Here is a 27,648-nt window from a genome sequence, read left to right as displayed (position 1 = left end):
TTTGACAGGAATACATTAACGTTACTGTCTGTGTCTGTGACCCCCGTTCAACCCACAATCGGTGGGATTCGCCTTCCGTTTCTGCTGCTGGTTGAAATCTGTAGGCTGCTCGCACAGCGTGCTGAATGATTTAAGCCTATTTTGCTCGCTCAAAACTATTTTTAGTCGCAAATGCGAGTGCCGTGACGGACGGATCGCCACACTGCCGACATTTTATTCCGCCCGTCACGGCACGCTGTTTGATCGCGTTATCAAAACACGCCGCTATTATTCGGCCTTGCTTTTAACTTATTCCACCGAATACCGAATGTGTTTTTTTTTTTGCAATATTCGGCCGAATATATTCGGTTACCGAATATTCGGTGCATCCCTAGTCAATATTGGCAACGTTTTCAGAGACGGATAGAAAATGTTGCTTATGGTTTAGCCCTTTGCTAACTGGAGCCAAAAGCCCACAGCTGCGGTTAATTCACGCATATCACGAAACAAATACTGCCATCTACTGGTTACCTGTCACAACACATAAAGTCTGTTGCAAGAAATCCTGGTGTCATGTTTGATAGTACTTTATGTTTAAAACAGCATGTCACTAAGCTTGCCAAACATGTTTTTATCACCTCAGACAAGACATCTATTTTATCTTTTAGAGATACAGAAACTGTTGTACAAGCTTTTATCTCTTCGCATCTTGATAATTGCAACAGCCTTTATTCCTGTCTTAATCAAAAAACTTTGCAACAACTTCAGCCACAAGGCTTTTAACCAGCACGACCACATCACACCAGTTTCAGCCTCTTTACTTTGGCTCCATGTTTGTTTTATGATTGACTTTAAATCTTATTGATTACTTTTAAGCCTGGCTCCAGACCACATTTTAGACCTGTTAGTCCCTTATGAACCTCTGCGTAGTTTGAGATCCTCGGGCAGAGGTCTTCTGCTTGTCCCAGAGTCCAGGCTGAAGACCGTCAGGGCCCCGAGGCTCTGGAATGACCTGCCCGAGGATATAAGGCTGTCTGAGTCACTGGCTTCGTTTAAGTCTCTCCTAAAAACGTGCTTCTATCGGAAAGCGTATCCAGACTTTATCTGAGCGGTCTGTCTATTTTATTGCTATCTTACTGATGTTATTTCCCATTTATCATTTTGATTTTAGCTTTTAATAGATGACATTTTATGACGTTATTTGTTTTATTCTCCTTGTGTTTTAAATGTTTAGTTTTATTGTACAGAACTTTGTAACTGTGTTTTGAAAGGTGCTATTTAAATAAAGTTTATCATTATCATTATTTATTCAACTTTCTCTGTATGTAGCTAGCTAGAGCTACATGCCGCTATAGACTACTTCACTGTGAGGAGAGCAGGCAGCAGCTCCACAGATGCACCTTCAGTCGCCCACTGTAGCAACTAAAATTTAGCCAGCGCAAATCCAGGTGCTCGGGACCTGACTCCCTGCCAGGACAGCAAACTTTCTGTTGCTGCCATTACACAGGTTAGACCCAGCCCTTCCACTGGCCACCAGCCTGCTGTGATTCCTGGTGCTAGGGTTTGCACTAGCTGAATTCGAGTTGCTGCAGCTGCTCTCTCTCCAGAGGTGCTGCCCGTCTTCCTCAAGGCAAAAGTAGTCTATAGTGGAGGGGTGCGGTAGCTAGCTAATTCTTCTAATTCTGATATGTTCATACACTTCTAGTCATCCAGTGGGAAGGGCTTAGGACAGAGACGGGAGAGCTGCGGTAGGAGGGTGTATTTTCAAATTCAGACTTTTTTTTTTCCTTTTTCAGAAACAGCTTACTCCTTTTTTTTTTACCTTGTAAAGTTGTTATAATGAGTGTGCTCGCAACCATTTGCCTGTACACATCCAGGAGACACACAGCAATATTAAAATTTAGTTGGAGTCCTGTTTTTGAACACCTGATAAAAGTCCAATATTCACTCTCGTTTTATCTGAGGCCTGGTTTCCACCAGTTCGTGAGAGAAATATCTGGCTCTTTGGCTGCTAAATGCTCCAATATGTTCACCAGCTAGTCGCAAAACTGTGTCTGTCTGCTGTTTGGAGCTGCGCAGGTAGTGTACAGTAGATTTATTGGAGCCTTTTCACTCCAAACAGATGCCTGCAGACGCTAGAAATGGGATCGTCAAGAGCGATGAGAGTGAAGTGAAACCAAAGCAAAGTGCTGAAAGGAGCTAAAAAGATGTGCAGAGCTCAGGGGAACTGAAGAGTTGAATGGTAATTATTTATCAATTAGAGTGATCCCTTCCATGTGACACATACAAAAGATTGCTAGATTTATTTTTAATATTCCTACAGCTAGTCACAGTTTTTCTATCTTATTAAATATTGAATCTATACTATTTGACTTGTGTTTTCTTTATCTTGTGAGACATACACATTCAATAACACTGTATCTTCCTAATATGCTTATCAGTATATTTGATTTTATTTGAGTCATACAGTAGGATTAGGTTTGCTATTTTTCTTCAAGACAACACAAGTGCTGCTTATCACATGTGAAGCTCTGATCTGTATGAATTCTCACCACAGTTACAAGGCTCTCAACTCTACCGGTACTACTCACAGTTATAAAAAAAGATCAAAGAGAGTGTGCAAGGGTTTGCTTGTTAAAGCCAAACTCCACCTTAAATCAGAATTCATACACACTGTTCTTATGATCAAAGACTCGAGTCAGTAGACATAAACAACTCTCTAATAAAGTTTGAAGCCACAGAGTCAAGGCTCAAATGTGCAATACTAATAATTGTAAAATAAATGCTCCACTAGCATCATGAGTGTTGGAAATTTCATGACCAAAGGGGGCAATTTCCGTACAAACAGTAATAAAGCAGCATGTCCATAAACCTGTCAAATAACCCTGGGCGCTATCCCTGTGTTTGTGTTTTGGTGATATTTTTAGATTATGATCAGGTTTGTGCCATACTGCCGTTACACATGCATACACACATCTTGCTTGAAATTCTCCCCAACTGTATTCAATTTCATTATTTACGTAGAATTCAGATCGCAAACTATGTCAACGGTACACATCTGCACACACAGATAAACACATACACTGGTTGACGTGCTGATGGTGTGCCTGAGACAATTATGTCAAACACTTGGCCCAGAGGGAAGAAAGAGGACCACACACACACAGACACACTAATACACAGATTTTACAGCTCGCTAATGAGATTATTGTGTAACATAACTAGGGCTGGGTGCGGAACTTCGATACTTGAAGGCAGCAATTGAACTGCTTTGACACTATCAAGTATTTTAAAATGCCGTCATTTGGTGCCACATTTTGATAATAACAAGTAAATCATCAGTGTCAGCCAATAAGCATGCAGCATGCTTGTACCAAGATCTAGTATTGCGAGTAATTGGCTGTTGAATGTTAAATGAGGTAGAGGCATGCGGGGAAAACACCACACTGCAGCCAGAGACGTGGCTCAGATGTGTGTATGTTGTTGTATTGTGAGAGGCTTGACTACAGTGTGTGCTGCATAGATGTAAAAAAAAATGTCTAACAAGAGATCAACAGTGTGGTTTCATCTTATCATGCGTGCAATGAAATATATGCATTAAAGGACATTGTTGCCATGACCGGCAATGCGACAAGTTTGGTGAAACACTTGAACATGCATGAAATAAATTTAAGCGCAGAAAGTTTCTCCATGTTGGACTGCAAGAAGAACAGACCACAAATATCTTCAAGTATCCCTAATATTACAGAGCTTCCTTCAAAGTCTCCACCACTCGATTCCCCCTCATCTGAGATTAGGACGGCGCTATGATGAGTTGCCCGCGTGTCTACAATATTAATTTAATTATTCAATGATATATTTTGGGCGGGGCAACATAATGATTTGAGTTGAAGGTGTGAGAAAGAATAGTATCAGTAACATTGTTAACACTGTGCTACATTACAGAGAAATACAAAACCGTACTAATGAACCTTCATTAATATAGGCCTATATTTTATCTACAAGTGCACGTCACACACTGAGCGAGCCGCCTGTTAATGACGCTGTGGGCTAATGGGCATGTAGCTACTTCCATGTTTCAGATGATACGTCATGTTTGTAGTCGACCAATGAAGATGAGTTTACATATCACCTTGGGTTCGTCCTTCACCTTCTCAAAATGATCCCACACTTTGGATTTCCTGCCCGACATGTTATTAACTAGCCTGTGGAATAACCGCAGGTACCAGCCCTGGAAATTAGGGGCCGTACACATGCCGCGTCTTTAACCGTCTGGAAAACGCGCTACCCTTGTGCCTTTTTTTGTGTCAGCTCTCAAGAGCATGGCGGCAGGTTGCATCTGAGATTGCTATGCAACCTTAACAAGCATCCTATACCCTATTTACCTGAAATCCTGAGTGCAGAGCTGATCTTCTTCGTGACAGGTGTAGGCTCTGGGTAACCCTGCACTAACATGATCAACTTCTCTGTATTTATCAGGCTGAATATTTACAGAAGGGAAAGATATCTGTCGGCTGTGATTGGTTTGTAACGTGACTCCTGTCTGACTGCTGAGCGTGGCCTCTTCCTTTGTCTGTCCTTTCAAATTAAATTCCCACATGGTCCAGTCATATAGGTTTTGATTTATTCTGACAAGGCGCAGCTCCTAATAGAGTTTTACGTTGTTTTTTTTCTGCAACTAAGTGACCAATGAAATCTTGCCGACTAATGACCATTCCGGTCGACTAATGTTTGGTCGACTATTAGGGGGGTTGTTTGTTCGATTTCAAAAACCTTTACTGTGATTATTACTACAAACATATGACTTTTGGTTTGGCTTTTCTTACTGTACCTGAGTGCATCTTCTAGTTTGGCTATCTTCCTCTTAGCCTCTGTTCTCTCTTTCTCTGCTTCACTGTGGATTGCCAAAACCTAAGGGGAAAGAGAGAGACAGAGAGAGAAGTGTAAGTGAGTGCAAAAGCAGGCACCATCAAACATCACTCAACAAAACTCTCCTGCCTGTGACCTTGTGCATCTGGTCTCGTCTCTTCTCTCTATCACCCCATCAAAAAGTACCATCTGAGCCTATCTGCCTGCACAGAGGGCCTCTCACTGTGGATCTGTGGCAGCCATATGGGCCCTTGTTATGTCCAGATACCGTACTCTGGCCTCCTTCACGTGTCTCATTTACCACTCCTGACGAGCGGAAAGAAGAATCTTTCCAGGAGAAAGAAAAAGGAAAATGAACGACAGCCTCCTCTTTTTTTCCTTCATTGTTTACATCTCCTGTCACCGTCCAGAAAGAAGAAGGTGGAAAAAGATACAGGCTTAACACAAGGACAGAATGAAAAACAGACAGTGTTTGAGAAAAAAAAACATGAAAACCAAACTACTGACTTTCTTTCTGAGAAGCTTAATTTAAATTCTCCCTGACCCTGAATGAAGTGCACACAGGCCTGCTAAGTTCTTGCAGGTGCATCAGCCAGAGGGGCCCGTCTCTGGGTATGCCAGCCTGCCATGAGCATACACATTATAACTGTGGCACTTTGAAGATGACCCAGGTGCAGCAGGTCTTTAAAACCTGACTTTCACCTAAGAAGTCTGGCCCAGACTGGTCTGGTCCAGCTTAGATCGTTAACAATGGTCTCTTCACTCTATGGTTTACAGCTGCTCCATTGCTTTGAAGAGGGTCCCTCAAAAGTAAAGGCAATTAAGTGTAGGCCCGCGTACACTGACAGTGCACACTTCAGAGGGAAAAATGTCCCCTTTGAATGTCGTCTTCTGCAGAGTGACTCGACAAGATTATTCGGATTTGCTTGTGACTCCCATTCTCAACTTCTTTCGCTTTCTTTTCTTATGCTAAATTATACATTTACCATCCTCTTCTTTCTTCTCTGCCCGGTCCTTCATCTACCTGTTAATCACGGCTCTGATTTTACGAGACCGGACATAAAATCTAAAAGTAAGGGGAACCAAAAAGGAACATGTGACTCCCCGCTTTGATCTCCACTTGACCGTAATAACTTTGTCCAGGGCTGTTTCAATGCAACGACAGAAGCTATGGAGCTCAGCGGATCGGCTTACTTGAAGTACACACTACCTTTTTCTCACAGTTGATCTGCACTTCATCTTTCTCCTGGTGAAACTTCATCTCTTGATCCTGAAAGGAAACAGAGTTGAAATGATACTATGCGGCAGAGGTGATACTGTGACACACACACAAAGACGAGCCCGTTCTAACCTTTAAGGGTCATGTTTTTGTGTGCAAGTGTCTAATGGGAACCACAGTTTTTGAAAGTGTTTCGGCAGCAGTAGCAAAACAGGCTGCAACATAACCACTCGCAACATGTTTGGAAAGTCAATTCACGTCCATTAAAAGTGCTTGATTTTGTCACTGACAGGCTCAGATTATTGTCATACGTGTCCAACAACATTATGGAGAGGATTCCTACAAAGGCAGACCTTTTGTTAAAGAGTAAGATCCTTTTTGTTAAACCAAAAACAGCTCCAAAATCACACTTACCAAACTGCATTAAAAAACCCCCCCAGTAATTTAAGCATGTAGAGAGCAGCATATCTTCACATCTAACTGGGTGCATTCAGGGTTTATTTCTACCAAACCAGAGCTGGTGATTGTGGAAGAGTGAAAAGACGAACCAAGACGGTTTTCATGAGTTTTATTTTGCTTCTTTCAACTTTGAATGAACTGTATTTTATGATCATAAAATTAGTGTTTATTTAAATGAAGTCTGGTGGGTTTGGCAACAGCTATTTCAGAATAGCTTTTATGGTTAAACAATTGGATCTCACTCTTTAATAAAAAGGTCTGTCTGTAGGGATCCTTAAGTCCATAAGTTGTCAGACCCTTAACATAATAATCTGAGCATGTCAGTGGCAAAACAAACTCTTTTAGTGGACATAAATTTACAGTGTGAATATGCCCCAAGTGGTTACCTCACCTCCTAGCCACCACGGAATTTCATTCCACTGCTATGCCGATGACACACAGCTCTATGTAAATGCCACTGCTGCAACCCCACCCTCATCATCACAGTCATCCCCGTCAAAACTCACCACCTGTCTGGAGGAGATAAAGGTATGGATGGAGCACAACTTCCTCCAACTCAACAGCTCCAAAACTGAAGCCATCCTGGTTGGCGCCCCTCACCAGACCAAATCATCATCCATAACTAGCATCACCTTTTCTGGCTCCAACATCCCCCTCTCATCAAGTCACAAATCTTGGTGTAAAAATGGACCCCCAGCACACCTTTGAATCCCATATCAACCACCTCTGCAAGACCTCCTTCTACCACCTCCGTAACATTGCCAAACTCCGCCCCATTCTCTCCTTCTCAGATGCCGAAAAGCTGGTTCATGCCTTTATCTCCTCCAGACTGGATTACTGTAACGCACTTCTCATTGGGATTCCTAGCAAGAGCCTGCAGAGGCTTCAATACATTCAAAACTCTGCAACTAGGATCCTGATGAGAGTGTGGAAACATGAGCACATCACCCCCATTCTCTACTCATTCTCTACTCACTCCACTGGCTTCCCATGTCCATCAGGATTGAGTACAAGGTTTCCCTCCTCACACACCAATGTATCCATGGACATGCCCGCCCCCCTACCTCAAAGAACTTCTCAACCCACAAAACACAACACGCTCCCTCCGCTCCACTCACTCAAACCTCCTCCAAATACCCAGAACCAGACTAAGGACCATGGGAGATAGAGCCTTCTGTGCTGCTGCCCCATGTCTGTGGAATGCCCTCCCTGACACCTTGAGGGCACCACAATCCACTGACTGTCTTAAGACATTTCTTTTTAGCAAAGCTTTTGGTCCCCCTTAGATGTTTTTGTTTAAATCCTTTTAAATAACTGCTCATCTTGTTTTTATTCTCTTCCATTCCTTTATTTTTTTTAATCTTTCTTTGTTTTTAAATTGTAGCACTTTGAGATCTTTTGATGAAAAGGGCATTATAAATAAAATGTATTATTATTATTATTATTATTACATTTCAGCCTGTTTCCCAGTTGCCAGCTGCAGTACCAGACCTAAGTCACGATTGTTCCCATTAGTCACTTAAAAAACACAGGAAAATAGGGTCCCGGTTGAGAAATACCAAACTCAGCCTTTCAGCATTGTCAGAGCTTTTATTGCTGTAGTGACAAATGGAACAGATGCATGCCATGTATGTTTACACCCTTGCCACCGCCCAAATCCTACCCTGACTTGTTGGTGTCTTCGATGTTCACTGTCCAGGAGCTGCTGTTTGAGTAAAGCCACAGTTTTCTCCAACTCCTCTATCACCTCAGAGGCCTGGAAGAGAGAAACGGAGAGGAGGAAAAAAAAAAACAGTTAAATCTGGCACAATTTTGTATTTTGCATCAATTAACTGTAAATTTTGCAGGCTGGCAGAGGGAGCCATGTGGAGGTGTTCTGGTAATGTGGACCTTAGCAGCAGACAGAGCGTGTTCCTGATGTAAGTGGCTCATGTCAGTCTCATGTTTGGCTTCGAACCTCTGCACACTCTGCTCATGCTGCTCACTCTGCTGCTCCTTCTCCTGCTGCAGAATCCTATTTCTGTGGACAGTTAAAGAGCATAACAGGGTGGTTAGCACATACACTGACCTGTTCCTGTTTCAACATCGCCAATCAAATAACTACATGTGTCACCTCACATTCCCGTTGCTATGGTTTTGTCTCGGCACATTTAAAGAATTCCTGGCCTATTTGGTAGTAACATATTGTCTAATATGACCTCAAGCAGGTATTTTATGATAAAGAGTACATTTCCACAACCTATCCTTTTTTTCACCACTCAGTATTTCTCCTCTCTCACTCCCTATGTCACAGACCGTCTGTTGGCCTCCTGCAGTTCGGCACTGATGGATGCAACGTGGATCTCCAACTGGGCCTTCTCCTGTGTCACCCTCTGACGCAGCGCGTTGCCCTTCTCCACCTCTGCCGACTGCTGTTTCACCCGCAGCTCCAGCTCACGCACTGTCTGCTCCTGAGGCACAAACATGCACAGAAATGAAACCAAACAGCTTGAACTACTGAGGAAACAAGCCTGAGAAAATGTCATGGGTCAGAAGACTGCATGCTCTTGTAGTAAGGTCAGACAGAAGTCAGGATGCTAATATGTAAGAATGTGGTCTCTGACCTTATTCTTGATTCTTTGACATATTAATTTAAAGAAAATGGTAAAATATTTGAAGTAAAAGATTTAAAAATCATAGAAACTCACTGCTTCTGTTATATTTTGCACCCATGATGAGGTTTAAAGCTAAGGTTGGACTTAAAATAGACGGTTTCAGCCTGGTATTCTCCAAAGATCTGTGAGTCATCAAAAACAAAAACATCTTCTCTACACAAACTGTACTAAAGGTCGAACCAGCAGAATCCCTTTCAGCGCTTCACAGGGAAAGATCTTATCAAGTGAAAACATTTCATCCAGTCTACAAAAGCTCGACTGCAGCAGGTTTTGAAGTCAACTGTTGTGCCTTTGAAAAAGTTTCTAAAGCTGTAACTCTGAGCTGCTGTTTCACCTTTTTGCCTGAATTCTGACATTTGGAGAATCTCATAGCAACACAGGCAACACAAGGTAATTTTCCCATTTGGAAACCTTGGCCCTCTTATTTAAAAATGTTAAATGTCATATAATAAGGTCCAGCTATAACAGGATTAAGTGTCGATGCTTAAAAGGTACACTGTGGTTTCTGTTTCAGTTTCTGACCACATGTGATGCTGTGGAGCAACATTGTGATCAGCATGGCCGCCGTTTTGTCCGTATCTCATGCTCCTTTTTTCACTTTGAAAGTGCGCACGCAACGGTATCCAAAATTAATTTTTTGACTCACTGGCCAAGGGGACTGGTAGATGAAAAAACGAAACGAACAAATGTTGTGGTGGTGTGGTTTATCTGAACGCTGTGGCCAGCTAACTGTTCAAAGTCTTATTTCATTGTTTGAACTTCTGGGAATGCCACTGAGTGCAGGATGTGTCTTCAAACCTTTGAAACTGTTTCACAGCAGGAGAAAAGACAGGAATGTTGATGTAAAAATACTCTGATACTTCTTTTCCACTAAGTCTTTCAATAAAGTAAATTTGAAGGTTTCATAAGGATGCCTATCGGATGCTTAATTAAGTTAAGTTTGGGACGGCTGTTGTGGGTCGTCCACTGATCAGAGGATCAGCGGTTCAATCTCCAGCTCCTCCAGTCTGCGTGTCAAAATGCGTGTCCGAGGGCAAGGTACTGAACCCCAAATTGATCCCAATGGCTGCTCCATCAGTGTGAGAGTGTCTTAAAGCTGAGTAGCAGGTGGCATCTTGTACAGTAGTATCGGCTACCAGTGTGTGAATAGGTGTGTGAACGTGACTCATAGTGTAACAAGCGCTTTGACTGGTCGGAAGACTAGACTGTTCCATATACCATTCATCACCTTGATTATCCTCATGACACTCCTCACTCTCTATCGCAATCACTCGCAATATTCTCTACGTCACAACTTACTCAGCAAAGGTGTTTCCATTTCCCAAATATTGACATCAACTCTTTTTTGACAAAGGCAAAAACCACTTCAAACAGGCATCAAAACACAGCGAGCTTCAATGCAATTTCAGTCACTTTTAATGTACAATAAAACACTGTTTAACTTCTGTTGCAAAGATCTGAGTAAACTAACAAATCATAAATGTTAAGCCTCATATCACTTCACTGTACACCAACACCATTGATTTATTTTACTGGCAAATGTCAAAAGCTCAATCAGGATTCAGATTTTCAATAAAGTCAACGATCAAAGCGCAGCTGATGCAGACAGCTTCTTCCGGCACCGATTTGATGAAAAGAAACGTCCCCTCTCTGCATACTGTCCCCCAGCATATGCACGTGTGTCTTTGTGTGAGTGTGTGTGCTCATGACAGCGTGGAATGCAGTGTGGGCAGGCTGATAAAGGCGATGACGGGGCCCTGATTAAAGATGGAGCGTGCTAGTCAATCTAGACGATGACAGAGGCTGGCGATGACAGGAGGTTGAATGACGGGAGAGGAGGGAGCGGTGTGTTTGAAAAAAAAAAAAGTACGAGAGCAGCGCCCAGCGAGGCTGGTGAGAGAGATTTTTTTTTTGTCTTTGTGTTAGCAGCGTAGGGCGCTAAGAAAAGGAACAAGGGGCCTGTGTTGTGCTGGGACGCGTGCTGACACTTAGTATGGAGAGGTGCTTCTTCTCATCTCCTGCCAGAGAGCTGAGGCTGGACTGGGCACACCTGGACACACTCACAGGGAGCAAATTATGTCCCCTAATTAGGTGTTTTAGAAGGAGAATTACTAGGTGTGAAGAGCAGACTACATACACTACGTTATGAGCTCAGCTCCCCTTCAGAGATTCAGAAGTGATAAAGTCTTTGAAGATGGAAAAAAACATGTAATTTGTAACCAGAAAAAAGTCATACAGAGTGATGGATGACCTTTTACAGTTTTTGTATCAGAACTGGGGCCAGTAACTGGAAGACAGCCTGCATCCATCATCTCCTGAGGCTTGTCAGGCCATGTGTACGCATGCATGTTGTGTTTCAAACTGCAGTGTGAGAGGAAGAGCAGCAAGTGGAGGAGAGAGTCTGACAGAAGACATAAGAAAGGGAGACAGAGTAGGCTGTGGACTTGTGGGACAGGTGTCAAACAAATCCTCCTGCAAGTTTGTTTACTCCAGTTTTACTATAGCTATTATTGGGAATGCACAGATATGGCTTTTTAAAGCTGATGCCACTTTAAAACTTGAGTTGACTCAATCAAGGTATGCATGTTGAGCACTGGGGCGGAAAGCTGGATATTCATTTTTAATAATAAAGACATACGTTACTTTTATGCATTAAAGTGTCTAAAAACGAAAAGACCAATGTTGAGTTTATTTGAGTTGTGTACTTACATTATCCCAAATGTTTCCAATAATATTCAAACCCAGAGAAACCTGTCATTTTAATCAAGGAAATGTCATTTGGTCGCTATCGCCTGTCAGTGGCCCCTGTATACTGTCTGCCAGAAACTGTCATAAATTGACTTTTTACCAGTTTCAAGCAAGAGACTTCTGGGGTTGTATTCACAATCATTCTGGGAACACTCTCAGAGAGCTCCTAACTTAGCCAAAAAACTTTAGTAAGGAGTCATAGCTTAGGAGTGATTTAGGAAAGTTCTCAGAGCAACTCTGAGCAAGGAAGGGACAGAAACTTTTACCTTAGTGAGGAGGTGTGATTGGTTGTCAGAGACAGGCCCGTTTGTGAGCCTGCAAGGTGTGGACACCCAGTTGACATGAAATGAACTGCTGACTGTCAAAGTGTTGTCATTGTTAGTGTGATCACTCTGCTGTTATTGTGATCATTTTATTTCTGGCGTTACAGCATTACTTTGTTAGGTGGGAAATGTGTGCATATCCCAAATGAGATTCATTCATTTACTCACTGTCATTTTGTGTTTAGAGATTGTTTCTCCGACCTCTTTGTGTTTCCAAAATTTTCACCTCTGCTTAGGAAACTCCTAAGCCTCTTAAAAGTCCTCCTCCCTTCTCCTAACAGTTTTTCACCTTAGGAGCTCTTTAAAGGGCTAAGATGCTCTGTGAATAGCTTTTATCTTTACAAGGACCTAGTTTTAACTTTAAGGGGAAATTCACAATTCTAGGAGGCTTTGTGAATACGACCCCTGGATCTTAAGTTATCGGAGAAACGAGCTGAAGAAACGACAGCATCAGCTCGGTTAGAGCCCTTGCCATTCCAAACAGCCTCACAGAAACACTGACTTAACTTGAAATCGCTTTATTCAGTGCTTTTACCAGTTTTAATCACGGGGTCTGTTTGTTTTGGAGAGGAGGAGACCTCTGTGACTAATTCAGCTCCCTGTTAAGACCTCCTAAACAATGAACAGAGAAGGAATCCTAATGGGGGTTTCCCTGTTTTGTTTTCCCACTTACTTATGTATAATATCTCTCTCTCTGCTAGTTCATCTTTAACCACAAAGCCATATTAATCATATCTTCATTATCAGTCATTTGGATGCAAGGATTTGCATGGACTACAGTCAGGACTTTGAATGGTGCAATACCTAGGCAGATACCGGCTTGTCTTTCTTTTCAAACACCTACTCAGTCACTCTATCGGCTCTGCCCTGTGCATAGATAGCGTCCAAAAATAACAACATCTGACATATCTGTAAGCCCCTTGTGAGATCTTTGATCTGTATTGGATAGAAACCCAACCAGGTAGCACTGGGCAGATGAACATTCTTCATTTCACTGTTATTAAACCAGATCCAGTGTGCTGTATTTGAATGAACATGAATCATCAATCTGAGTTTGTCTTGGCTCGCATGCTTTACATGTGAACTGAGCGAACTTTTCACATTGTGTCCCAAGTATGAACTTTTTATTAGCAGCTACATCTCCCCCTTCATAGCCAGCAGAGGAGTAGTAGAGGCCTGAAACAAACAGGCATATACACAGTACCACTGACTGTACAAACTACATGCTCAAAGTTACTGAAGCCATTTGTTAAAAACTGTGGAGGATTGAATATTCTACAAGCACAAAAGTCTTCTGACTAATATCTTGAAGGTGTTATACTCGTATAGCTATCAACAACAGGGCAACAGCGCAAGAGCTTTTCACAATAAAAGACCAAAAGACAAGACTGATTCTAAAGATTTAGGTATAGAGACACCAACCCTGCAACCAACCAATAACTCACCAGAGATAAAGTCCCCTTTGAACTTCCGACACCAGGCACGTGTGTGCTTGTGTGTGTGTGTGTGTGTGTGTGTGTGTGTGTAGGTTAGCCCAAACTCACAGCAGGACAGCAGCTAATTTACAATGACAGAGGGCTCTTTTCATTCTCTAGGGCCTTGTCTGTCCTTAATTATTAAAAGAGGGGCCATACCACGGGCCCCGCACTGTCCAGTGTTTGATGCCTCTTAAATGTGAGCCTGCTGACAGATTAAGGCCAGAAGCAATGTGTGTGTGCATGTGTGATACGTACGACAGCACATGAATGCTGATACCGATAACAATGCTATTTATGAGGCAGTGAACGCGTCCGGCCTCTGGTGTTGATGATCCCCATTAATGTAATGTGCACGATTCCACTTAAAACCAAAGTCCTTTCATATGACATCAAAGAAACTGTAGCTTTGGGTGGTGTGTGTGTGTGTGTGTGTGTGTGTGTGTATGTGTGTATGCATAACCATTGCCATGCGGAAGATTTAATACACACTTGGATCAAAGACCTTTATAAAGATGACAGAGGTAAGATTTGAGAGTGATTCTCACCCAGAGGTTACAGGAAGTCTCCCTTCATTTGGGCCATGGAGTGGCGTGGGTCACTGTTTTTATACTTAGAGCTATGACAGATGTGTATGCTTTACTTAGAGCTAAGCAAAGAGTTTTATGAGTTCTGAGTTAAGCAAGAGTTTTATGCAAAAATCCACCCATCTTGTCAGCCAGAATCCTGTTTGTTCCAGTGCAGGTCTGGTGTTTGGTATAGAAAATAATCTGCCCACATGAAGTGTCTTGCATCTCCTGCTGCTGTTTAAGATGAATCTCCCAAACAGCAGCGAGCGAATGCTCGGTCTAAAGCTGCTCTCACGCTCATTCCCTTTGGTATAAAGTCACGATTACAGACAGATGGAATAAACATGAGCATTTTAATTCAAGTTAAATCATGTTACATGAGGTAAAGTTAGAAACTGCTCAAACTGTTACCACTGGGTCTCATTTGTAGTCGGCCACATGCAAAGCTGTCTTGTATACATGGGATGGCTGTAAATAACACAATGTGCTGAAAAAAACCCCAACACTTCCCTTCAGCTTTATCAACAGGGTCGGGTACCGAACTAGAGTATGTTGGTACCACTGAGTACCAATTAACCTTAAATCCATCAGTGCCAAAAGTTGGTACCGGAGAGCGCATCTGGGGGAGAATGCCGGGTCTACAGAGGAGGCTGAAGTGCCGCGAAGTTTTTTACAAAAATATCTACAAAAAAGATACCGTTGGGCACCGGTAGCAAATTTCAGGCACTGTAATCGACACAGGTATCAGTTCAAATGTGAAAGGTACCCAACCCTATTGATCAATATCTAAATTCTAATCACGCACACCAACGCCCGTTCCTGTACTCACAGTTGCCTGTGACCGAGCATTATACTCAGCCTCCATCTTTGCCAGCCTGAGGTTGGTGTCCTCCAGCAGCTCCTGGATGCTCTCAGTGTGTTTCTTCTGCAATTCAAACTTCTCCTGCTCCATCTCTGTTGCAGCAGCATGCAGCTGGAAGGACACAGAGTAACTACATATCAGTTACAGAACTTTCTCACCAAATTTCAAGGACTACTGTATTTCTTTTTGTCACTGTTTCATTTATAATTTCTCCTTTCATAAAATCTGTTTCTCTGGGCGTGTAATGTCTTGCTTATTCAAGGGCAACAAACACAATTTAAATGGCTAAGTAGTTTTTTTTTTAGCAAATTATTATTTCATCTGAGAAAAAATCACGCGCTAAGCGACCCTGAAGAGATGAGTGGAAATTTCATTAGGATCTTATTGAACTCCAACGGCTCGGTTAGCTGGAACTATCAGGAGTGAAAACACAATTTACCCAGGGCAGAGAGCATTAATTTTTCAGCACTGAAAAAAAAAAATCCACACTAACTTAAGCACAGCATGAAAGAATAAAGATTTTTTTCTAACGGTGCAGCAGAGCCTGCCTGCTTCCAGCGAAGTCTGCTAGTCTCATGCTATCAAACAGTCTTCCTCTGGCTCAGGGCTGCTTACAGGGGGTTGGGCTGCAGAATATCCAAACCCTTCAACTTTTCCCTCATACCTTCTTCTCCCACTCGTTTTTCAGGGAGTCGACGCTCTGATCCGACATCTTCTTCAGCTCAGCAATCTGCTTCTCTTTGCTCTCACAGATGACCTGGGATTCCCGCAGCACACTTTGAACTGTGGAAGAGCACATACACAAACACACAAAGAGCAGTCGGGCCCTGCCTCAGGGTATGTGCACAGATGGACGGACACACTCACACATATATATATATATCTATACACACACAGAGACAGACAGACAGACAGACACTCATGCTCACTGATGCGCTGTCTGTAAATCAATGTCAATAACAATATTGCTTCCATCAAATGGCCAGTAGCACTTCTCTTTGCCAAGTTTATATGTTTTTTCATCAAATGCTTTTAGAGACAGACAAAAGGGCGGAGAGGCAAGGAACGCGAGAGGAACAGGGAAGAGGAAATTAAGCATGAAGAGAAAAGGCACACATTGTGCGATTAAACTTTAGATTGAGCAGCACAGCTGGAGAACGTCACTCTACACCAGTCTCTTGTGGAGTTGTATCTTTCCAAGCTTTTTACACTGAGTGTTCAGAGACACTAGTATAAACATCCTTCCAGTTAACCCTGCAATCCTGTGACCTCTCACCTTTCCTCTCCAGCTTATGGATCATCTCCTCCGATTCCTTCTGCTTGGCCCGGTACATGCTCTTCATCTCCTCAATCTCGCCATTCTTTCTGTCCAGAATCTAAGGAGAGAGGAAGAAAATGTTTCTTAAGCATTCTGGAGAATATTCAGCTTTTTTACACTGCTTACAAAATGCGAGTGTGTTTATTGAAGCTTTTTACTTTCACCACTAGCTATTAAAGCTTGCGCTATCAATAGAGACACTTTCCATGCAAAGGTTAGAGTTTTTGCTCAAGATCCTTACACACACTTACATTTAAAAAGGTACCAATTGTGAACCAAATATAAATAGAAGGAAACACAACCACCAAAACTCAAAAACAGCTTTGGAACCTGCAATCACACTTAAGGTACCCTGTTGAGTTTCTGACCACTGGAAGACCTATGGAGCAATATTTTTAAAGTATGGGTCCCTACTTTGTTGGTTCATATGCACATGCACGAGGATGCATATTTTACACTGACCTACAGGTAGGCGAAACACACTAGGAAAAGCAGTGATGCCCCAACAAGGGGAGGAAGGAGAAGTCTGCTAGCAAGTAAACATATATGTAAACAATGCAGGATTAACTTTAATTTTAAGAGAAAAAAACCTTTGCAAATCTTGTTATGACAGCAAGTTTGTTTGTATATATATGATATATACAATGTGTTAAGGTGGAAAATATTGAATGTAAACAGAAACCTTTATTTGTTTACAAGAAAACGCCGTAGGGCACATTTAAGTTGAGTAGCATGTCTGTTAAAAAAGGCAATAATACTACAACTGCAGCAAAATGTAAATAATCTGTTTTCTGATGATGTTAAAAGATTATTTACGTCAGTGATATTTGTGAACACTGCAACAAAACAGCCCTTTACTGTTAATCGTGATCATTTGACGAAAACAAAATGCAGATTTAAAATATGACTTAAAGGGACATGGAGCATTTTGTATACATAATTCACTATATGACCTGACAAGACCTCATTTTCCACATGCCGATCTAATCCTAAGGAGGCTACGGGCTAACTGGGTGAAATGCCATCTGAGTGAACCACCTGTGCCGAGGTGTGATGAGGTAACTGCATCTGCTTGCTGCTGCCATCTGTGAGCAATTAGTTAAATAAGGCCATGGAGGGCTGGAGCTTCGGTATGAAAGGACAGTCTAGCACTCTTCATGTTGGGGAAGAAGTTGTCTTGGCCCAACTGCTTCATGCACATGTATACGGTGTGCATATTATGCAGTTTGTCGCAGGGTGTGTCGACTGCCTGGTGTGGTTAAAGGTACATTCATGAGGCTGGTTTTCTGTGTGAACAGTTTCTTGTAAAGTGATGGTACAATGCAGGCCTTCATGTACTCTCCCGGTGTGATGAATCCACAGTCACCTTACGGAATTCTACTCTTACAATGAATTAAAAACATCGACTTAAATAAGGTGTACATGACATTCAGACTGTTGATACAGCAGCAAACCACTATTTGCTATGTAAAGATATAGTGAAGTAATGGAATCCTGAGCAGAAGATAAAGTCACGCTACCTGTGTGTGTGATGTAATCTGAGCTTCTCTGTGCTTTGTTGTGGTAGTTGGTCCAGCCTTGCATGTATGTGATTCCCTGTGTGTGTATCCCACTGGCCACTGGCTAGCTTATCACTGCCGCAGCACCATTAGCTGCTAGGCACAGGCTCAGTCAGACTCAGACTCAGACTCAGAATCATACACTCTTTCCATTGCCACCCTCGGCCGCATGGAGTAAAGTCACGCCGCACCGATTTGCATTTCTATCATCAGTTTAGATGCACTGTGCCACGCCAAGCCGCACCAGAGATGGATCTTCTCAGGAGTAGGGTCCAAAAGCTGGGCCGCCTGCCCTCAAGCAGGTAGTGGATACCTCACCAACCGCAGCCAACCCCCAGTGACCATCCCACAAAAAAAGCGTATGTGTTGCAAGACTGCACTCACCTCTGTCTGAAGGAGACCAGACAGAAAGGCGTTTTTTAAAGTCTTTGTGTGTTTACTGTATCTCTCAATATTTTTGCAGCTTCTAACTGAACCTTACTTTACATATCTGTTTTATTTTACTGTTTCATGTTCAAGTTGTGTGAAGTTGCTGTTAGAAAACTCAACATTTCCTTCTTTAGGTGCTTAACAATAAAAGTTTTTACATAACAAAATGATGTGAGACTTTTATTGTGAAGAATCTATAGTAAATGAAATGTGATATTACTGATTTGGCTGAACTTTGCGGATTTTCTTCAATAAAGTCAAGTCTAATTATATGGCAGGGAGGAAAGTGAAAGCAGAAACAGTCACAGTGAGATGTTGATGAAGAGCTGCAGACAACAGGCTCTTACTGTACCTCTGCAAACAGCTCACCTCCAACAGGTAAACCTCTTTTACCTGCCCTGCTGTAGAAAAACACATGCAGCAAAAATAACAGGGGACTTTAGCCGTGGATCAGCACTCTGCTTTTAAACGTCACTCACTCAAGACCAGCCATTATCAGTTTAAGACACACCTTCAAGCAGGTAGCCCTGCTGTAATGGAAATGCAAATCCCTGCTGTGCTGGGCTGATGGCCCAAACCAAGCAAAGCCAAGCTAGACCATGACTGTCGAAAAGGGGTATAAGATAAGCTCTGAATGTTGCATGCAGCTCCTTTAAAATGTTAAGCTCACTTTGAAGCATAATTGATAATGGTATAGGTATATATCTAATTAACAGGACAGAACAAAACAGACTAGTCCAACAACAGATAATGCTCCGATTTTCTGGCTGAAATGGCATAAAGTAAGAGTGGTTATTTTCCCGTCAAGAACTGTCCAAAAGCCCATAAGACTTTATCTCTCTAGCATTTTGTTCTATCCAAGTGCACTTATTTGGCAAGCCTGTCATCCTGTCTGTGTGAATGGGATGGGGGAGATGAAAGGAGGATGGGGCAGATGGAGCAAAGTTCACCGAACATTTAGGGATGCCCAATTTTTTCCATTTCACCAGCCCAATAGAGATTGTTGTCTTTCTAGGCGTCCACCGAGCAAGGCGGTGACACGGTGTGAGCTCCAGGGAGAGTGCACTAGGAGGTGGGAAATGACAGCTTTTAGGGTGCCCATTTTAGGCTTTTATAAGACATCCTAATGCAGGAGGGAATCCAGACCGGCTGTCCATGACTTTAACCAGTATCACCAGTGAACGGAGTGTACTGGAGAAGAAAACACGTCGAGAAAATCTGGAGTTAGAACATGAGTAACAGACACAAATTTTACAACTAAAACACAAATGTAATTGAATCCCGATGGCATTCAAAACACAATACAGTCATTAATTATCATCTGTTGTCTTCTGGTGTACACTGAGGTCTATTGTTAATCTCAGATAATTTGCATGTTCAGAAAAAGAACATACAGATGTGCTTCTTCACCCGAGGTCATTAGATATTTTAGAATTAAACACAGTACTGATCCACAACCATTAGCATACAACACTCAGGCCTGTTCTCTCATTACCCTCTCCACAATGACCAGTAGCCTTTGAGCAGCTTTTACATTATTCATGCGAAGACTAATTAAAACTAAACCTAGCTTGCCCACCTTCCATCAGGCTCGTCAGAGTGCACCCATGAATCACCCCCCTTTGAAACCATTAGAGGGAATACTGAGTAAAATTCTGAGGAAATTAAATCGGACATAACTCGCAACCTGTATGTAATTAAAGAGAGAGAGAGAGAGAGAGAGAGAGAGAGAGAGGGAGAAGAGAGCGAGCCGTCATCCTGTCTCTTGTCAAACACAAAGAAGCAATGGGCATCTTAAAGTGGAGAGAAAATTGGAGTGTTTTTTCCCTTTTATTAAAAGCTTCTGTGGCAGCAAAGGAAAGTCATACCGAGAACGTGACAGATCCCAGGTGCTTGATCTGCCGACTAACTGATGGGCACCGAGTGTGAAATAAACCAGCTTTACCGCTATTTTCACCAGCTGACAAAGAGCTTTGAAGAGCTGATTATTTGCGGCGTGGGGCGATGAGAAGAGGAGAGGCTCTTTCCTTTCCTTTTCATTAGCCACCAAATGGAATCAAGAGCCAATGATGGGCATCGTAAGGCAGGTTAACCAGTTTTCATGAGCTCTCACGTTAACAGATCTGCCTGTCCAGTTTCCCCAGGAGAAATTATCAAGTCATCTGAAACTCTTTTCATGTGTTATTTTTCAGAATAAGTAGAACTATGAGGATTCTGAAAACATTTTTTTTTGTCAAATAGTGGATTTTTTTCAGCTTGGGTTTTATACGCTTGAAGATGTTGTGACTGAAAATGGGTAATTATTTCATGCCAATCACAACCAAAGAAACGCGAAAGAAAAGCATCCCAGAATGGGATTCAGCCATGGTCAGGCGCCCTTTCCTTCCCTGAAGTGGGCATCCTACCTCAGAAGAAAATAGTTTGCAAAGACAGTCAAACTAAAACCAACTGAATGTCCGGGCATGCACTCAAGACTACTGTATCTAACACCTCAGGACCTTGGTTGTGCTGCATGCAGTATCTGTGGCAGACTAATTGAATCAGTATAAGACTAGTGCTGTGTCTGCACTTATATTTGCTATGTTCAGTCAAGTCATTCACACAAGTACGGCAAACTGCACTACACTATGAATACCTGCCCGGTGTACTCACTATGGTGAAAAAGTTAGGTGTGGAACCATGGACACTTCTCACCCTCAGTGCTCACCATGTTGACTTTGTAGCGGAAGGGGTGGGACTACAAACACATTTCAAACTTGCGAAATGTCGGCTGATTACTGCAGTGAACACCGAAGCATTGCACAAATACACCTGTGTATTTCTTGCTACCAATATACTGTTGGATATAAGCCATAAGTTTGCATATTGGGTTAATTCTGTAATAATTTGGTACCGCAACTGGTAACACAAATGCTAACTAACAGTGGTATTATCGTTACATGTGATGCGGTGTAAGCTATACAATCTATGGGATGCTTGCCAAGTTCTAAATATTCACAAAGTGCGGTAGCTATTATTAACTCGGTAGATCAGCTGGTGATAGAGCCAGTCAGTATCAGCCAAGGACATTCATAATTATAGAAACGTGCTGTGTTAGCATATTCAATTTTTAATACAATAAATAAATAGATAGATACAGAAGTCAAGTGAGCAAACAAGGAGATACAGCAAGCATATAATTTGGTGAGTGATGCTGTGTTTAAATGGGGTCATATTTCACATGTTCACGAGAAGAGTCTGTGCATGAACACTCTCTTGTGGTATTCACGACATCCTAAGTGGAAATTTCCTGAGAGCTCCAAGTTCAGTTTATGTACGTGACTTCCCATAGCGTAAACACGAGCTCCTGAGTTTAGTTTGAACGTAACATGACAATCATTCATTAAATGTTGCCGATAATGCTCAGCTTGGTTGCAATTTGCCAGAAGAAGCAGAAGAAGAAAAGCTGCAAGACCTTGTGTTCATCATTTCCATTAAGTGCCCAACGGCAGTGTTTGATTTGAGACAATACTACCTTGTATAAAATTCGGGCACTACGCAAGTAAGTACATAGTGTACACAGTGTAACTCATCTGATTTGAGACACAGCATAGCCAAGAGTTATAATAACTATTAAAGAACTATTAACTTGATCTCCCACTTTCTGCCTTTTCCCAACAGCAGACAGCCACATTTATTTTGATGTAACCTCTGATGCTACATAGTTTAGTATTATGAAATCCTGAAATTAGTGACATCAATATGCCTTTTCTCATATGCTGCCATCTGGAGCCAGAAATTAGGCTCTGCTGGTGAAATGCTGGAGACAGCTGAGTATTTACTACCTTTCAGTTTTGATTCTTACTTTCTCAACATCTGCATCGTGTCTCTGCTGCATCTTCAGTTTCTCCTCCTGGTGCTTGGACTCCAGAACTTTGATCTTCATTTCAGTCTGGAAACACAAAGAAAACCAAATGTCATGTTATGTAACACCATGCACTTCTGGAGCACTTTCAACTCTTTAATTTCCATGTATGAAATGAAGATGGTGAGCACAAACCATCTGCTTGAGGGATGAAATATTACTTATTATTACCAGGCAACACAAGTAACAGATTTTGTTCTAGGGAGTTAAACATTGAGATCTATGTCCTAACTTTTTGAGAGACATGCCTTGGGGAAAAAACTCATATAGAGTGACAGAATAACAGAGATAACACAAATCTGGATGAAAGAAGATACAGTGTGTCCTTTCTTGCACACAAGCACAGCTGATGATGAAATAAACCACATTAACATTTCTCCGTGTGCAGAGCTTCAAAAACCAGTGTGAAGCTGAGATGTACTCAACTGTGTGTGTGTTTTTGTGTGTGTACATATTTGCGATAAAATCTTCAGTCAGTCTATAGTAAGCACAACAAAGTGAAAGCCTGTGTGTGTTTGTGTGTGTGTACTTCTGCATACACGTAGCAATTAATCATGAAAAGAGTGGCTGTTTTCATTTGAACACAGTGTTTTCAGAGGATCAAAAGTTCAGCGTTGTCATGTGCAGGTTGGAACAGATCTCCTGAAGCCAGAGGGCTTCCCAGTCTTAGTCAAATAAAACCCTAATGACCTACTGTTCCGTGGTCTTTTTTATACAAAATGATCTATTAGTCATTCGTCATTACTGGAAAATAATTATCACGTCTGGCGTGACAATGTTAATAACGAATACAGCTTGGCCTTTGAAAGGTGTTGACAGATTTTTTTTGCGTAATTGATTGGTTGGAGAAATCATGTGACTAACAGTTAGCTAATCATTTCTTTAGCTGAGAACACAGCAGCCCTGTGAGGCTGTATCACACATTTTCTATTCTCAGAGACTTACCACTAGTGGGGCAAACATCTAAACTTTTGTGTGAGGGTTAAAACACGAGAAAATAACTTGTTTTTTAATAGAGATTTTAGAGATTTGCATGCCAGTCCGTATTTTCTGGCCTGTGGGTGATGCTTGAGAGACGGTAGCACATCAGTCTTTGACCTTGGACAGTAGCAATTATAGCCAAGTCTTAGCTGAATCACTTTCATTTTTACCATAACAATAATTGGGGCTGGGTATCGGTTCTCAATACCTTAAAGGCCTTGACCGAAATAACCCACTGCCAAGCAGCACTGAAAGTTCTCCACTTAAACGATACCTGCATTCGATCCTTTTTGTACCCAAATCTGGAAAACAACAACTATTTGTACGGTTTTGTTCACAGCCAGTCACCGCAAGCGTTCGATTTAATGCAATGTGTGAGTAGCCCACTGCTGCAGCAGCTGGAATCCGTACGTCTTTGGTGTGGTTGAGCCCAGTATTTGACTAAATTGGCAGTTCAGCGTCCCTTGCCGAGCCAAGATGCCACTAAATCATCCAACGCCACCGTAAAATGCCTCCAGAAACTACACACCCATGGCATCTGGTGGCATTTTATGCAAATGAATGCTTCCAGCTATTATCTCTCGAAGCAAGTAACCAGAGTCGATCTCCAACTTGTGATGTCATCGGGTATAAAGTCTTAAGCTGCTCCACGGACAATGAATTAAGAAAGATGTTCTAGATGGTCCTGAGAGCACCCAGAGGAATGTTCTGAGTATATGGGTACATTTTCTGTTTCAGACCTGAGAACACTTCAACAGAGTAAAGCTCATTTCGGCATAAAAATAAAAACAAACATTCAGAGTCATTCAAAGTCAGACTCCCATTCATTAGCCCCTTTTACACTGCCAGATTTTCCGCAAATGTTGGGCCGTTTTGCTGGCAAGCTGCGAGCGTTTAGACACACAGAGCCGGATTGGCGAATTGATCCAAGGTGCCCAATTTTCCACCTCCGTAGGGAAGACATATTGGCGGAACCTTTTTGGTTTAAAAAGAACAAGGTAGCCTTCCGCCACGGGAGTGGCCGTTGATGACGCCGCACGTGCAACCCACTGGCGGTGGATAAACAGGAAACAGCTGAATGAGCAGCTAATTGCAAGAGGGAAATGCAAACCTGACAGACACTGTAAAGATGAGCAACTGGGGAGACAAGGAATTGCGCGCCCTCCTTGCCCTCGCAAACGAAGAGGCCATTAACCATCAAATGACGGGGATGGTGAAGAACGGGCCGACTTACGACAGAATCGCCGAAGGACTGATCAGCTGCGGCTTCCCTCGGAGTATGTCACTGTTTACGTCACACGCTGAGCTACAAGTTTTGTTACTTGCTCACGCCCCCCATTGCCCCGAAAAAGGCACATTCTGTATAAACAAAATTAGGTAGGCGGCAATTTTCCGCCCTCCCTGATTTTGTTTTTATACTGCCAATGCTGAAAGAAGACTGATTGGGCTTTCCTGCAAATTTGCACAACTCCTATCTAAAAAGGGCTATTGACTATGGAGCACCTCCAGACTGAAGATGCTATGACATCACAAGTTTGAGACTTTCTTCTCTGGTTTCTGGCTTTGACAGAGAGTAGCTCATGTTCACAAATATTGACTGAACTTTCCAAGTCCATGGAAATAACATAATGGAATTCTTAATTTGGGTGGTGTTCCCCTTTAAAGTGAACTTTTTAGCTTCATTCACAATTTAGATATATTTTCCCCCGCAAATTCTACCAGGCTTTTTGCCGCTATATTTGGTAACACTTTATTTGTATAGTCCACCAACTGCTTTTTTGTAGAGTGTTTGTTACATTTCAACAGCTCATTAGTTAGGATTAAACAATTCAGCTGTTTCAACCTTGAACTATTCACTCAACTGCATATGCTCCTTAGGTTGAGTGAACAGTTCAACAGCTGAATTGTTGAATCTCAACTTAAAAATATTCTATCTGTAGGTGAACTATCCAAATAAATATTTTGTTATTTTCATTCCTCTCATTATTATAATCTTGTCTTTAGTAAATCCCATTTGCTTCCTAAAATGCTGTGTTTTCCCTCAGCCTTTTCTAGCAACTCTTTCTAGTTAGTTTGCGACAAATTACACACAAGATGTCTCCGCTCACAAACACACAGCACATGGAAACACAAAGAGAACCTTTGACAGAAAGATGACTGGCCATCCGCTTTGATGTCACTACTCATGTTTAGTCACTGTCTGTTCGGGTGTGCTAATCGACCCTGGAGCAGGGTGACAATGTTCTTCCTTTGAAAGTGTGGTTGTGTGTGTGAACATGTCAGTGGTTAACAACATCCCGAGGCTAGCTCTCGTTTGTTCTAGTCATCAAAACAATTAAGTAGAAAATTCCCACGACATTGCTTGGCACCGTCAAACCACATTAGACCTTCTCTTGGTAAAAATCAAAAGGGAAGCAGCTGTGATGATGGCCTGAATAAAAATATGATGCAATTATTGTACGGTAACGTGTATAAATCTTGCTTTATATATGAATACAGACATCAGAATAGTAGATGTTAGAGAATAAAATATGTATCCATACTTTGGGGTTGAAAAAAGTTTAGATTTTGTTAAGATGTCAGCACTTTACTTTGGATGAACATTTGGAGCAAAAATAAATAGAAGTCCAACAAACACAAATAAGATTGCCGTCTAGATGCCTCTCCTCATTATTGCACTTCAGCTACATTTACACACTGTATCCTTGACAAAGCTCTGTTAAGTGTTCTGCCTTTGTTCTACGTCTTTTTTCTTGATTTACCACCATTTCTTGTGCAATTGAGGCGACCACAGGAGACCTGTCAGAGTAGAAAGGAAAAAGCAAAAGAAAGTGAGAGAAAGAGGGAGAGAGAGAGAAGGAGGGAGATGGCAGTGATTGAAAAGCAGAAGAGTAAGTGGAGACCTGATTCTGCCGGCACCCAAAAAAAAAAAAAAAAGCACATGTGGGGGTGTCACTTTCTCATCCTCTCTTCAAATGCTCTTTGGAGAAAGTTTGTCAAACTAGATCAGGGGCGTTTGAAACTTGTTTATAAAGGCGTCAGTGAAGGAAGGAGGAGGAGGAATGTCGTACACCTAAGGCGTCTGAGATGCCTTCAATCAGCCCGACTGGGTGGTACAGCTTTTTTCCCTCTTCTCTTCTTCAGAGTTGTAGCGAGCGCTGTAAGATGCCATGTTTTTTGACACTCTGCTCTTGAAAGGATGAGAGGGTGGGAGGGAAGAAGGAAGGGGGGTGGTGGTGGTGGTGGCGGTGGTGGTGGGGGCATATGAGAGAGGGAATGCGAGGAGAAGACGGAAACAGTTGCTTTTTCAAAAGCGACGCGGGGGTCAAGGCCTTTTTCCTCAGAGGGATGTGTTCACAAATCGTCTGCTAACTGTTTGGGCTCCACAAAGCAAGGTTGCGTTTGTGCATCTCCTTCGTCTTGCCTGAGATGTACAATGTCCTGGTGCGTTTTTCATCCTCGGTAAACACAGATGCTCGAGGATAGTCGGTATGCAGCGTTCTGCTATCTACTGAGGAGCAGCTAGATCTCATTTCCACACTCTGACAAGAAGTTAATTTACTGTAGTCTGTCCAGATAGTAAGGGTGGATAAAAAAAACCTTTGGCTACAAATGAATCTCTGACATTTGAAAAAAAAAAAATTCTCACAGTTTTAGAGAAAAGTAGCTCCAAACACAGATTAAGTAAACTCAAAATTGCTAATATGAACACATCAAGTACATAAGAATCAAGTACAGAGGACAGAAATGCTTGAAATAGTAACTTTATCATTATGGAACACTGTTGGTCCCTCGTGTCTCTCAGCCTGAAGCACCATCTTGAAAGCCAAACGAAAGAACTGGTCCCCTTTAAACTACTAAGGCTCACTAGCTTGCTCTTTTTTAGCTTTGAAAAACGTTCAGATAAGAAAGGCTATGGCCCTCTAAATCACAGGCTGAGAGCTCAAGCTCCATCCCAGAGGATCCTTGGATTAGAGAGACTGCATCATTATGGCAACACAAAGCAAAGGGGTCTGATCCCTAGTCAGGGGCTTGTGACCATTAGAGTGCAACTGCTTGACATTAACAGACTCATCTACAGCGCTGTGCCGGCTGCCAACAATCCCTCAGGTCAGGTACTGAAGGGTTGGTGTGAAGACACACTCACATGCAAACTTTCAAAGAAAGATGGAGTGCTTTCATCAGCCCGTCAGTATCTCCTTCTGTTATCACATAACTCAGGCCTATGGCTAAGCCTGACTCATCAGTCGCCATTTAATTTAATTTCCAAATAAAGACCCAGCCCTCATAATGCTGAGCA

The 27,648-nt window shown here is 42.2% G+C and overlaps 1 protein-coding gene across 3 annotated transcripts in view; it reads right to left on the bottom strand.

Annotated features, from left to right (window-relative positions):
• The window catches only part of cep112 (centrosomal protein 112), a 139,795-nt gene that overhangs the window by 91,602 nt on the left and 20,545 nt on the right, over positions 1 to 27,648 (bottom strand). For all 3 annotated transcript variants that reach the window (XM_050068624.1, XM_050068626.1, XM_050068627.1), the window contains 9 exons: positions 22,308 to 22,394; positions 16,434 to 16,533; positions 15,822 to 15,940; positions 15,125 to 15,268; positions 8,822 to 8,976; positions 8,417 to 8,546; positions 8,190 to 8,282; positions 6,059 to 6,118; positions 4,811 to 4,890 (listed from right to left, as the gene is read on the bottom strand). In XM_050068624.1, coding sequence (XP_049924581.1) covers positions 4,811 to 4,890; positions 6,059 to 6,118; positions 8,190 to 8,282; positions 8,417 to 8,546; positions 8,822 to 8,976; positions 15,125 to 15,268; positions 15,822 to 15,940; positions 16,434 to 16,533; positions 22,308 to 22,394 — 968 coding nt within the window. The remainder of the gene's footprint in view (positions 1 to 4,810; positions 4,891 to 6,058; positions 6,119 to 8,189; positions 8,283 to 8,416; positions 8,547 to 8,821; positions 8,977 to 15,124; positions 15,269 to 15,821; positions 15,941 to 16,433; positions 16,534 to 22,307; positions 22,395 to 27,648) is intronic.

The sequence above is a fragment of the Epinephelus moara genome, chromosome 18, assembly GCF_006386435.1.
Source record: "Epinephelus moara isolate mb chromosome 18, YSFRI_EMoa_1.0, whole genome shotgun sequence".
NCBI lineage: Eukaryota > Metazoa > Chordata > Actinopteri > Perciformes > Serranidae > Epinephelus > Epinephelus moara.
The sequence above is the reverse complement of the archived record's forward strand: the minus strand, read 5'-3'. Positions and strand labels throughout refer to the sequence as shown.